At 37.5% G+C, this 12,687-nt stretch overlaps 1 protein-coding gene across 3 annotated transcripts in view; it reads right to left on the minus strand.

The window, feature by feature from the left end:
* Window positions 1-12,687, minus strand: part of tcf3a (transcription factor 3a) — a 41,201-nt gene that overhangs the window by 21,905 nt on the left and 6,609 nt on the right. For all 3 annotated transcript variants that reach the window (XM_073857945.1, XM_073857944.1, XM_073857943.1), the window contains exon 4: window positions 693-763. In XM_073857945.1, coding sequence (XP_073714046.1) covers window positions 693-763 — 71 coding nt within the window. The remainder of the gene's footprint in view (window positions 1-692; window positions 764-12,687) is intronic.

Raw genomic sequence — 12,687 nt, forward strand, 5'->3', positions numbered from 1 at the left:
AGATCCACTGGACATTGGTTATTCTTGTCTTCGGTAGCTTCTGAAGGCTTCATGTATGAAAACAGCACCATGTTAGCGTAGATCATACAGAACCGAAAGCCCTCTACTATGTTTGAAGGAACATGGAAGTAAGTTGCGCATAAACACTATTAAGCCCCAACAGTGTGATCACGATTGATTGGAAATATTTTATTAGCTCATTTTTATCAAATGCAGACCTTCAGCGAGGAAAACGCGCTTACTTTCGGTTTTAAGATACGACATTCAGATGTCATAAACAAACTATTTGGTTTAATCATTTGTAAAAATAATGTCATGTGTTATTAAAAGACATTTATATTTAAATTTGTGTAATATTAAACTGTACCTGTCAAAATGATTGGCAGCATCCAGGTTACTGTGTTATTAATTTTGAGTGGTTGTTATCTCAGAATAACAATGGAATGTCGCGACCAGCCAATCAGAATCAAGCATTTTAGATAGCTGTGTAATAAATATTGATTAACATCAATCTATTATAGTCTATGCCTTCCAGAGACATCTATATTCACATAAGGAGATGTGCTGATGATGACAAGAATACCCTTAACATTGAGATCTTATCTAAAAGTTTTAATATTTCATCTGTCTGTCATCCAGACTGTTGTGAACTGATGTTTTCATGTAGACGTTATGTGTGTGTGTGTTCTCACCCGTATGTTGTAGGAGGCACTGTTAGTTTCTCCTGAGACCCAAGAGCCCGGACCACTTCTATCATCCAATCCTGAAGAGGGAAAAACATATCATATCAACTGAATATCACATCAACACTTCAAAAACAGTGCATCAGTCGATCTCCACATGATCAGAATATGAGGAGTGTATGCGTATCATCTGACAGCACAGGTTCACAAACACACACACACCACAGTTTTCCTGTGGGCACGGTAAAGTTCACCTGACGTGGCTTTTGTGCAATAAAGTGTCTCAGTACATCACCCGCTGACATGAGGTGACCCGTCAACCAAACCTTAGGGGCTTTAAAACCCTCCACACGCAGAAAATGTTGTCGAAACGCATCAACATTGCACTAAATCTCAATCTACTGACACACAGAACTGAAGAATTTTAAAGATTTATGGTGCAGAAATTTCCCGAAACCTCCTTCTGCGCCTTAACACTCGCAAACATCTCTGGAGAGAAGCGGCTTAATTGCACGCTGATTTGCATAATTGTGCATATTAATGAGGACTCTTTCTATGAATATTCATATTTTTTGTTTTGTTGTCTAATTAAAAAGGGGGATGGGGTGTGATGACAGCACTGGTGATAGAGTGGAACAGAAGTAGAGCGGACGAGTGAATTATGACTCCGAGAGTCATTGCCGTGACAACCACGATCTACGGGCGGGGCCTGGGGGGACATTGAGGTGGGGGGGTTTGGGGTGGGCAGGCTACAGGCCGTGTCAGCAGATTCAATAAATCGACATGGGACAACAAAGCGCACACACACACGCACACAGACAGACACGCACACACCCACACACACCACCACTGACGACGCAAAACCTGCAAAAACAGGAAAGAATTATTCATGCACTATTGACGCTCTGCTACACAATGAGTTTACCAAAGTAGTTTATTATTTCAAACGGTCAACAATAGCAGGACTTCCTGCAGACGATTGACAATCTAGCAGATCTAGAATACATCCAACAAAGTAGTCAACAACACAACGCTGATTTCGAAGATGCCTAATACGGTCCAATCTCAGGTTATTCAAGCACAAAGTATCAAGTTATCTGATAAAGAATCTTCCTGTTTTATTATCCACACAAGTAGTTTAATCTATCAAAGTTTATAAGCATTATTATGGGTTTCTGAAAATTAAAAACAAGCACAAATAACAGAGATGCTTGCTTATAAAACCAACCAAGGTTTTTCCTGGCTCAAAATGAAGTGAAGTTGGTGCTCTCCTGATGCACACATACCGTGGCACATACACACATGTAACTTTTTTAGTGTTTAATAATTAAAAAAAGAACAAATATGAACCATTCAATTAATTAAAATCAGCATAGCAGCAGTTCATTTAGTTAAAAAAGCAAAGTTAAAATAAAACAAACTTTTGCGATAGCCAGGGCCAAACGGAATCCGCACCCGCAGATTTCCACAAAAAACACTGCGGATTTAATGTCTGTCATTGACAAGCACACACCCCACTATTGAGCGTGTTTGTGACCGTCATTGACCACGAGCACACCGGAGGTGTAAAGTACTTAAGTATTTTTACTTTACTCAAGGAAATGTTTTTTCAAGTATGTGGACTTTATCAGTGTGTTTTTCTTATCTTTTACTTCACTACGTTCTGATGCATAACTTTATACTTTTTACTCGACTATCAAGTTAAATACATTAAAATCTAGTACCAACTTGAGTATTTTACTAAATAAAATTATACATAAGTTGGTACTAGATTTTTTATGTAACTTAGTATATTTATTGTGAAATGTAGTGGAATAAAAAGTTTGATATTATGCTTTAAAATGTATTCAGGTAAAAAAAAAACACCCTGATAAAGTGCAGATACTTAAAAAAAAAGTACTTTATTGAAGTAAAATACTTGATTACTTTTCACCTCTGAAGCACACATACATAGCCTATCCCGCATGTTTGTGAGCCGTCATTGGCAAGTTTATTAACCCGGCGCGTGCTGTTTGCTTTGGCCGTTTTTAATGATAGAGAGCATGAATCATTAGATAATCGAGATGAAATCAAACTTACCGCCGAGTTAAAAAGCAGATCTCACTTGACTCTGTCGTCTATGTGACGCGCGACAGTCAGCACATGATCATTTCAGATCTGTTTACAAGACCAATGCTCTTATGTTTAATATAAAGTTTAAATTGCCTTGTAAAAATGATTTAATTATCTTCATACATGCTAAATTTATAATGAGAATGTATAAAAATATAACATATAATAAATGTAATCCATATCTGGTTCATGTTGGTATAGTTTAATTCAGAGGACTCATTGGTTTGGTGTATTCATTTCCATTGTAAGACTTTAAAGAGTCATTATTTTAGATGCAATTTTTTATGTTTACAAATATAATTTGGGGTTAGGAAGAACCAATACTAGGGATGAAAATGATCGATTAATTCATTAATCGTTAGTTGATTTGACCTTATCGATCGAATAACGATTAACTGATAAGCGGCTATTTTCCTGAGAATGTAAATTTCTCACTGTATCAATAGTGTCTTTATCATAAAAAGCTAAATACTGCTTATATACACTGAATAAAAGTGCATGTTATATTGCTCAATTGATGTTTTATTGTAACAGTTGGAATACAGTACAGATAATGGCATTTATGCAGTTTCACTGACAAGCTGAGCATAGATTATCGCAGGCCCTATTACAAGCAAACTACGACTTTGTGCAGTAAATGCGGCTCCGGCTAATCAAGGAACCGGCTTCACTGACGAGATGCACAATGTCTATCGCATGCAAATTATCGCGCATCCCTAGCTTATATCTGTAATGACAACCAGGAATTATAGCTAACATAACACCTGATATAGCTCAGAAGGAAACTCCATATATTGTTGTAAAGTTTTGGTCACTGTGCTGACAACGAAACAGCGCCACCATAGAGGCATAAGGCCGCAACTGCACTTACAGATGATAATACGCTGTGTCCAAGGATTGTTCGTGTTTTCTTTGACGACACATGACGGCAGGCACGATAATTGGTCGAGGCAGCCGCCTCCAAAAGCTCTATGCAGAAAACATCCATTTTTGACTAGTTGAAGCATTAAAAGTACCAGAATGGAGCCAGATGGATGGAGGATACAAAATAGATTCCAATGTGGAAACTTTTCTTTATGAAATGAATTTTCTGAAATAATGTGCAGTGATCAGGTCACTTTGATTTAAGAGCGTTTGAGCTATAGGGGAAGTGAGATGAGTATTTTTACAGAGATCTGAGGTAGAAGAGAGAGAGAAATGAAAGACGGCTAAAACTGTGAAATACCATGAAGAAACAACAGGAGGGTGATACGTCAACACAGTATGAAAAAACCTCAAGAATAGATGTGATCCATATTCATAAGCACACTGAATATTCACTCTAATTAACAGACCTGATTAGGAAAAGTGAGAAATGTGTTCAGAAAAAGGCCAGATTCTTTTGCAGACTGTCATATATACACATCTCTTCACATTAAAAGTGAGAAGCTAAAGTTGAGACATTTCCATCCACACCTGAATAAACAAAACCTGCTCAATGGACTCAATCTAAAGTGTCTGTTCTGATCTCTTATACAAAGAAATGACAACACACTTCATATACTGTATATCCATGAAGAGTTCAGATATAAAAGGTGCTAAACACCACCTCTGTTAAAAATGAGATAATGATATGAACCTAATGCCCTCAACATGTTCAAATCTGCTTAATCCCACCCTCAGGCCATTCAGAAATACACTTTTAGGCAGTATCTATTAAGAGTCTGATAAAAAATGCTTATAAACAAGAAATCATGCAGACGCACTTCTTACAAATAGTAACCGAGTTAGTAACTGGTAGGGGTGTAACGGTACGCAAAAATCACGGTTCGGTGCGAACCCCGGTTTTGGAGCCACGGTTCGGTTCATTTTCGGTACAGTAAGGGAGAAATGCAAACATTAAACTGCAGGTTGTTTATTACTTTAAACTTTTTTTTACAATTTGTTTACACTTTTTTAAACACTTTATTAAAATATAACAGATAAAATATATATAAAATGAAAAAATAATAAATAAAATACTACTGCAAAGTTATTTTTTACATTATTTTATAACAGAAGGTAACTCTTTTCTTAACCTTCTCTTAAACTTTTTCTACTAAAACCTTGAACTAACAAATTCAATTCCTGAATACATTTATGAACTATTAGCCTACATTTTTGCCACTAAAAATTTTCTGTTTTGATTTATTTTTGGATTGTTTAACTCACAGAATTGAATTGGCTATGTACCATCTCTGTATAAAAATAATATTACTGCTCTATGTGTAACTGCATAGCAAGCAACATGATGATATACTTATTATACACTCATTTTGAGATTAGTGAGCTGCATACATAGCCATCTTTGATTTTTTGCACTTTTCTCCTAATCTTTGCTTGTGTCATCAATGTAAGCTGTGACTTTACTAACGAACCCCTCCGCAGCTGAGTAACAGCTGAGTAAGCCCGGGTTACAGCTCTTCTCTGTCCCGACCAGCTGATCGCATTGTGACAATGATATGATTGACATGATATGCAGATGAAAAATCTGATCACGCATTCCTTATTCTTGCTGTCACAGAAAGCGCGTCTCATGAATGCGTAGCAACGAAAGACGTGCATCCTCTCACGCACTTTTGAAAGAACAAAGCAGCGCGTTGACACGCGTTTAACATGCGCTTTTAGATACGACACGTAAACGTTTACATCAATAATCAAACGGATATACAACTAAGTAAATAAAAATCTTTCTGCGGGCCGAATTATGTTATATGTTTGACAGAAGACTTGCGCTGAACGCGGAGACTTCCGCCACTTAATATGTTCGTGTGGAAATTAGAGATGCGCGGATGGGCTATTATTTCATCCGCAACCGCATCACAAAACTCATCATCCGTCCGCCATCCATCCGCACCAACGTTGCTGACCAGTTTTCAAAACCGCACCCGCCCGCCATCCGCTGACTGGGCGATGCAAGGCGCTGCTGATGACAGCCGCTGCTGATGACAGCCACGAGACTAGAAAGCCCTAGAATATAAGCAGTGTGTGAACTCAGGCTATGTTTACATTAATGCGTTTATCCTTTAAAAAGCGTTACTTTTGCTACGTTTACGCCTTTCATCTACACTACATCACCGTTTTCGACCCTCATAAATGGATTCGTTCGTCAACGCTGGAGACCCTGTTTTAGTTTGAGAACTCAGACGTTGCGCTGTGTGTAAATGTAGATGGAGTCTTATGTAAACGAACAGCTGATGTTAACGTGACAGCGCATCATTTTCAAAGTAAAAATAATTTTATTCAGGTAAATGGAGGTATAAATAGTAAACATCTACCAACCAGCTATTATACACGCTATATCGGATTGTTTTAACATGGATCATCATAGATAATGTCTATTTTATATTTATGTTTGAGTATTGTTGGGTTTGAATATTGTTGTAATGTGTTTATGTTTTGTTTAAATTTAGTTAGCTTATTACGAAAGATAGACTGTAATTTTAAACGCCATATAGGGCAATATGAAGGGAGAATTGTAATGGGTCAGACATTATTTTCGAGTTTAATTTAAGTTTTGTTTTCTACTTTAAAAATGAATTTCGTTTCAGATAATTTGTCTCTTAATTTTAATCAATGTTTTGTTGATAAGTTTTGTGAATATAAATTAATAAAACAATAAACTCAACGTCATTAATATTTAATGCTTGTTTAGCCACTTGTTGCTAGCGGAGGGCGTGCACGGACCTCGCACACATTTAAAAATTAATGCAATAAGCATTTCTGTAGGCTAAAGCTATACTTCACCTCTTACTATGTTTGATTGAAGTTTGCATTTGCTGAAATTTATTTTTGCTTCAAGTTCGTTTAGTAGGCCTACTGTTCACTTAAATGCTTTCTTTTTAAATCATAAAGACCAGTCTCCGATCGGCGCCCATGACATGAGACAAAAATAAATAAATAAATAGCCTAAATTAAACGCACAAATTACATAGTCTGCACTGGTGTCATCCTGATTTACCACTTTGTAAAACTTATTCCAGGCAACCCTTTTCTGACCTTTTATTTCCTTTGTTTTTAAATCTCATTTTTTTTTTGAGTTTGCCACGTACCTCCTTCGCCGGCGTTGATAAGAGCTGTGTCAAAATGCGTCCTCATTTCTCCGCGCTGTTAATGATAGAACGAATGGATCCTTAACAGCCGAGGCTATCCCAAACAATTAAAACCTTTATTATATAAAAGTGTATTTAGAAAACTTTTTCTTGTCACTGTTTTAGTATTATAAGTTATGTTTTGTGTTAATATTATTCGGTTTATGTTGCGTATATTTCTAGGTTGATTATTTGATATACTGTTGAATAGTTTAATCTACATCAATGTGTCATATTTTCTCAAATAAATTCATATTTTTCTGATTACATATTTATTTTAATAAGTCAGAAATGTCTCCGCTGTTTATTGCTGACAGGCGCGATGGGCGCTACTGGGGGTGCGTGCAACAGGTGACCCAAATATGGGTCCTCAGAAGGCTAGACCGTCTCATTTCAGTTCTCTTCGCGAACTTCTGAGCCTGCCACCTTGATGGACATAGTGCTCACCTTTAAGGTCGCATGCTTTGAAGGACAAAGCTAATAACAAGCTGTCGATCCGCCACCCGCCCGTATTTAATTAAAATATTATTTTTCGTCACATCATCCGCCCGATCCGCGGTTTATCCGCGGAGTCCGCGGCTGTAACCGCCAACCGCGCATCTCTAGTGGAAATGCACGTATTATGTTCCGCACAGGCGCACACAAAGTGCATTCGGCCTTTCGGTGCACGTGTGCACCGTGCCGAAAGCCCTGAACCGAAACGGTCCGGTTCGAATACACGTACCGTTACACCCCTAGTAACTGGTGTTACATCATTGTAAAAGTAACTAATTACCAGGGAAAGTAACTATTGCGTTACTTTTGCATAAAAAAGTTCAAGTAAAAGAAACTTCAAATAACTTGGATGCTTCCAATATTAAAGGGGACAGAAAATGAAAAACCATATTTACCTTGTCTTTGTTGAATAATGGTAGTCTACACACATTCACAAACATACAAAAAGTGCTAAACATGCTAAACATCTCAGTCTCATAGAAATTCCGCTTTTAGAAATGTCAGCCAGAAAACATCCCAATCTGAAAAACTGATACTTATGACATCACAGGCATCTAACTGCCCATCCACTTTAAAATAATTGGCTACATTTTTTGAGTGGCAGCAAAGTCAGCCAATCAGTAATGAGATTGCAAGTTAAGCCAGAAGGGGGAGCCAAATAGTTGCAAAACCACTTGTTTAAAATCCCCCACACTAATAGAGCTATCTGAGAGAGGTTTTTAGGAAGCTTCTAAGGCATTATCGACCCAAACAAAATATTTTTTGTCTACATGTCACATCACAGAACAAGGATAAATACTCTGTTCAACCATTCTATGTCACCTTTAAATCCGTTAAATGAATGAAAGAAATACTGAAGAGAAACCACTATTTTGTGGCAGCATGCGACGATGTGAGGTGCTTCATTAGAGCAGAAGTACATGCCACAGACGTGGAGAATACGTCTTTGCCTTTCACCTCAAAGATGAAAAAGTAGTGCTTATTAGACTTTGTGTTTGCGATAGGGCCAAAAGCAGCAGCACCCGCTGCTTGTTAAGATAAAAGGACGATACGTGCATTCACATCATTCTCCAAAAGTCTCCAACCACGTCAGAAAACATTGATAGATGTGTCATAGTCACTATGACATTAACTAGTATATAGCGCCAACTCAAGTCACTATTTTGTTTTTAGCATTGTAACAACATTGCACTTAATGTTGTGGGTGTACATCTGGACTGTAACGTCACAATTGGTGTTATGTAGGGCTGTCAACGAATATTCTAAATTCAAATATATATTCGAATAGTTTAAAAAAGAATTTTGAATGTTAAAATTAATATTCGAATTAAAAAAAAAACGCCTGCGGTAATAGAGGCGTGGCTGTTTGCTTTGTGAGTGGGCACGCTAGTGCGTCTGGTTCAGGGACAGGTCACAGTAGTCACACTGTCTGAAAGCGTCACTGTTGAAAGTTGACGCGTCTTGCATGGAAGATGGCAGAAAGTCGACCGCAGCAGAGAAAGCGATTTTAACCCCCAAAAAGCTATGTCTGGAAGTACTTTGAATTTTGGTAGGTAGGAGGTAAAATTGTTGAGCCGCAAGATAAAGTTGTTAGCATACAATTCGACCACTAGCAACATGATGTCACATCTCGAAAATGTGCACCCAAATGAGCATCCTGTACACACTGCATATTAATTCGTTTGTCACTTCAACTTTTAATGCTTAATCCTGTTCTGTACACACACACTTCAGTAATTTACGGGACTGAAAATCACATTCTACAACCGCATTAACTCCCGCAAAATGCAGGTAGTGACAACTGCGTTTACAGAAACTTTGCATAGTGTGTAGCCTACATAACCGAACTGAACAACTAGTAGTTCATAAAGTGTTTAAACGTGCATCATGGACATGACAGGTCTCTCTTCTGAAAAAAATAAATTCCTAGAAGGGGAAAAAGTCTTTTGTATGTGCAGTACAGAAAAACAGAGGCACGAGCATTTGCTGCTCAGTGTTGCAAGATCTTGCACTAAAAAAACAGCCAACAAGAAAATTTCAATAATAAGTTCAAAGATCAAAATTTGGGACCGGCACATTCACATTTTAACAACACCAAAAACTTGATCACTTCATGAGCCAAAAGCCATAAACGGTTAAGCACTAAAATGGTTTCGGAGTACAAAAAAGACGAGGACCTGGCAACACAGCAAGAGCGCGCACAGCCTCACAAATGCGTACAATACACAACGACACGACGGAGGTTTATTGCAAAACATAATGCTGTTAATTTATTTTGGTCAAAGCTGTGAGTGATAAGCACGCGAGACGGCATCGTGTCAATCATCACATTTAAATGCGGTTGTCACTCCTGAAAGTTTGCAGTGTGGACGAGACCACAATGTGTGTAACTCCAGCTAAACAGTCACGTCTTGACACTTACTTTGCATCGCCCGCCACAAGCTCTTTGTCTGCAACATGACAAAAGGTCATAACACAGAAATTAATTTCGTTCATTGGTAAGGACATGAGACCGATCAGTGTCGTGGATGTAATATATACATTGCCAAATATGTTTAAACTTAAATAGACTACCTATACAAGTAGTTATGTCTCTTTGTATTAATTTGTCCTGTTATTGACGTAATGCCCGTCATTGGAAAAAATGGGAAACCAGATATTCGAATAGTTGTGTTTTTTTAGGGAGAATATTCAAACGTCATTTTTGAGCAATTTTGACAGCCCTAGTGTTATGTTGAGATTGGTCTGTTTTCCAGCGGTCTTTTGCATGCACGAGGTTTACATAAGGAGGAAACAATCGTGTTTGACATTACCATGTACAGAACTCTTACTATTTTTCTATGCCTACATAAATATGTTTTTTATTCTATGGCACCTTTAAAATAAGCACTAGAGCAATGTTTGTAGTAATCATGGTATAAGCAGAATAATTGACTATTGATCATTTGAAAATAATGCACACCGGTGGTGTAACGTACAGTTTTACTCTACCTGTCCATACAGATGCACTAATAAAACATCCTAATACAGAGGCGGTACAGACAGAGACTCTCAGCCTCGAGGGCATCGTGAACCGACGACAAGCTCATGAAGTGAGTCAGTACAGATAGATTTACAACAGAAAGCAGAGCTGTAATTATGTAAAAGTAAAGTGCTGGAACTGAAAGAGTCACGCTTGAGTCATGGGCTACGAGACACACAAACATCATGTTACTACACAAGACTAAAAACACAAGTACTTGTTATCTCTACAAGTGACTCATAACCTGACCTGCTATCTTATATCTATTTGATTATTACTATAAACTTTTTCCACAAAGACTTAAAAAAAAAATTGTATGTGGGCAATATGTAGGAATATAACAATATAATTATTTACACTTTAAAAATGGTTGATGCCATTCAATATAATCAAATACTGTCAAAAAACTGAAAATCATTATATCCAAGGACACGTAATCTGCAGTAGATTCATCGCTCCAATCCATGCAAAATCTTTGTCTTAGTCTATATTTTAAGCTCGAGTTCTGCTGTTATAAATATGCCACTTATTCTCACTTTCAGGTAGTCAGTAAGTGAAACTTTGTGGCCGCCGGTAAGAGAATCAAGATAAATGTTCACGCAAGCAACCTTCCAGCAGCATTACAGACAGATTTATAAAAGACAAAAGAGTTTCTCAACCAAAATCTGTCATTAAATGTCCTGCTAGGCAAATGTCTTTTTGCTACACAACATTACTAATAAGTTTAGTAAGCACAGTAAGACAAACATTTACACAATGAGTTAGAGAGAAGTTTTCCCTTTGCAGATACTGACATTGAGAAAGCTGTGTGGTCAATATAACACAAATGTTATTATATTAACAGAAAAGTAGTGATACTAAATAAACATTTGTTATGCATATTTAAAATATATCCTTTTGCGTACTTACAAAATATTTACCTGACACCTTAAGCTACAGCCTAAATTAGACCATTAAACACCAGAGTGAAGAGAGGACACTTCACAAAACTTTTTGATGTAAAATAAATCTTTGGTGTCACCAGAGTACTTATGTGAAGTTTTTACTCAAAATACCCCACAGATTATTTGTTAAAATTATATAAAATGATAACATTGCCACTTTGTAGGTGTGAGAAACCATGTGTCGTTTTGGGGTGTGTCCCTTTAAGGCCGGGGTATACCTGCTCACGCGCGCACACGTCTGCGCAGCTTTCCAAGTATACTACACGCCGATAGCCGCGTTCAACACTATACGCAATATAAATTATTTCTTATTCAAATTATTACTCTACCAGGCAGCACTGATTTGGCGACATTTACAGTACATCAAAACATTAGGATAGGTGAAGAAAAGTAACTGATCCATCATTGCAAACACAGTTTAGAACAAACAAGACAACAAAGAACAGAAATCAAACATTATGGTAATGAACATGCTCCACAGCTTTCTGTTCTTGTAAGAAGTAAAAAAAATGACAGTTTTGTATTTGTATAATTGTTTGTAGTGGAGTGTCCCGTCTAAATATTTTAACACACATGAGCTGTTGAACACGGACTGTAAGCGCACTGTCCAAGCGATTTCAAATTTTGGACTGCACACGAACGACCGCAAACCCTCCTGATGACGAAAATGACGTCATGCAGACATCGCGCATACGCCGACATCCCTAGTATACCTTTGGCTTTAGCTGATGAAATGCAAACACTGATCGCCATAATGGTGGTTTGTTGAAATTAAAACTCAATTGTGCTGTCAAATATTTTCTCTCTTTGCACTAAATGACAGTGCCGTGGTTGGATAGTACAGATTAAGGGGCTGTATTATTATAATAAGATCCCCTTCTGACATCACAAGGGGAGCCAAATTTCAATGACCTATTTTTTCACACGCTGGGTTGAACTTTTTCACATTTTCTAGGTTGATAGAAGCACTGGGGACCCAATTATAGCACTTTAAAAAGGGAATGATTGATTAGCTTTACCTTTAATTGCTATTTCATAACGAACAACAAATTTAAGAAACAGCAAGATTTATTCACAAAATAATAATAAATTAAATTAATAATAATATTGTCCACTGAATACATCGACCTATCACTATTTGTGAAGCCTAAAAGACTTGAGAAGAGAGAGGAGATGGAGAGAAAGACTGTCGAGAGGGGGCTGCTTGTTTTGTTTTGATGTTTGTTGACATTGTTTGCAGGGGTGAGAGAAGAACTATGGTTTCCCATCACCCCCCCCCCTCCAATGATGGAGAAGCGACAGCTGAGTAGATGAAACAGCGG

The sequence above is a fragment of the Misgurnus anguillicaudatus genome, chromosome 2 (assembly GCF_027580225.2).
Source record: "Misgurnus anguillicaudatus chromosome 2, ASM2758022v2, whole genome shotgun sequence".
Classification (NCBI taxonomy): domain Eukaryota; kingdom Metazoa; phylum Chordata; class Actinopteri; order Cypriniformes; family Cobitidae; genus Misgurnus; species Misgurnus anguillicaudatus.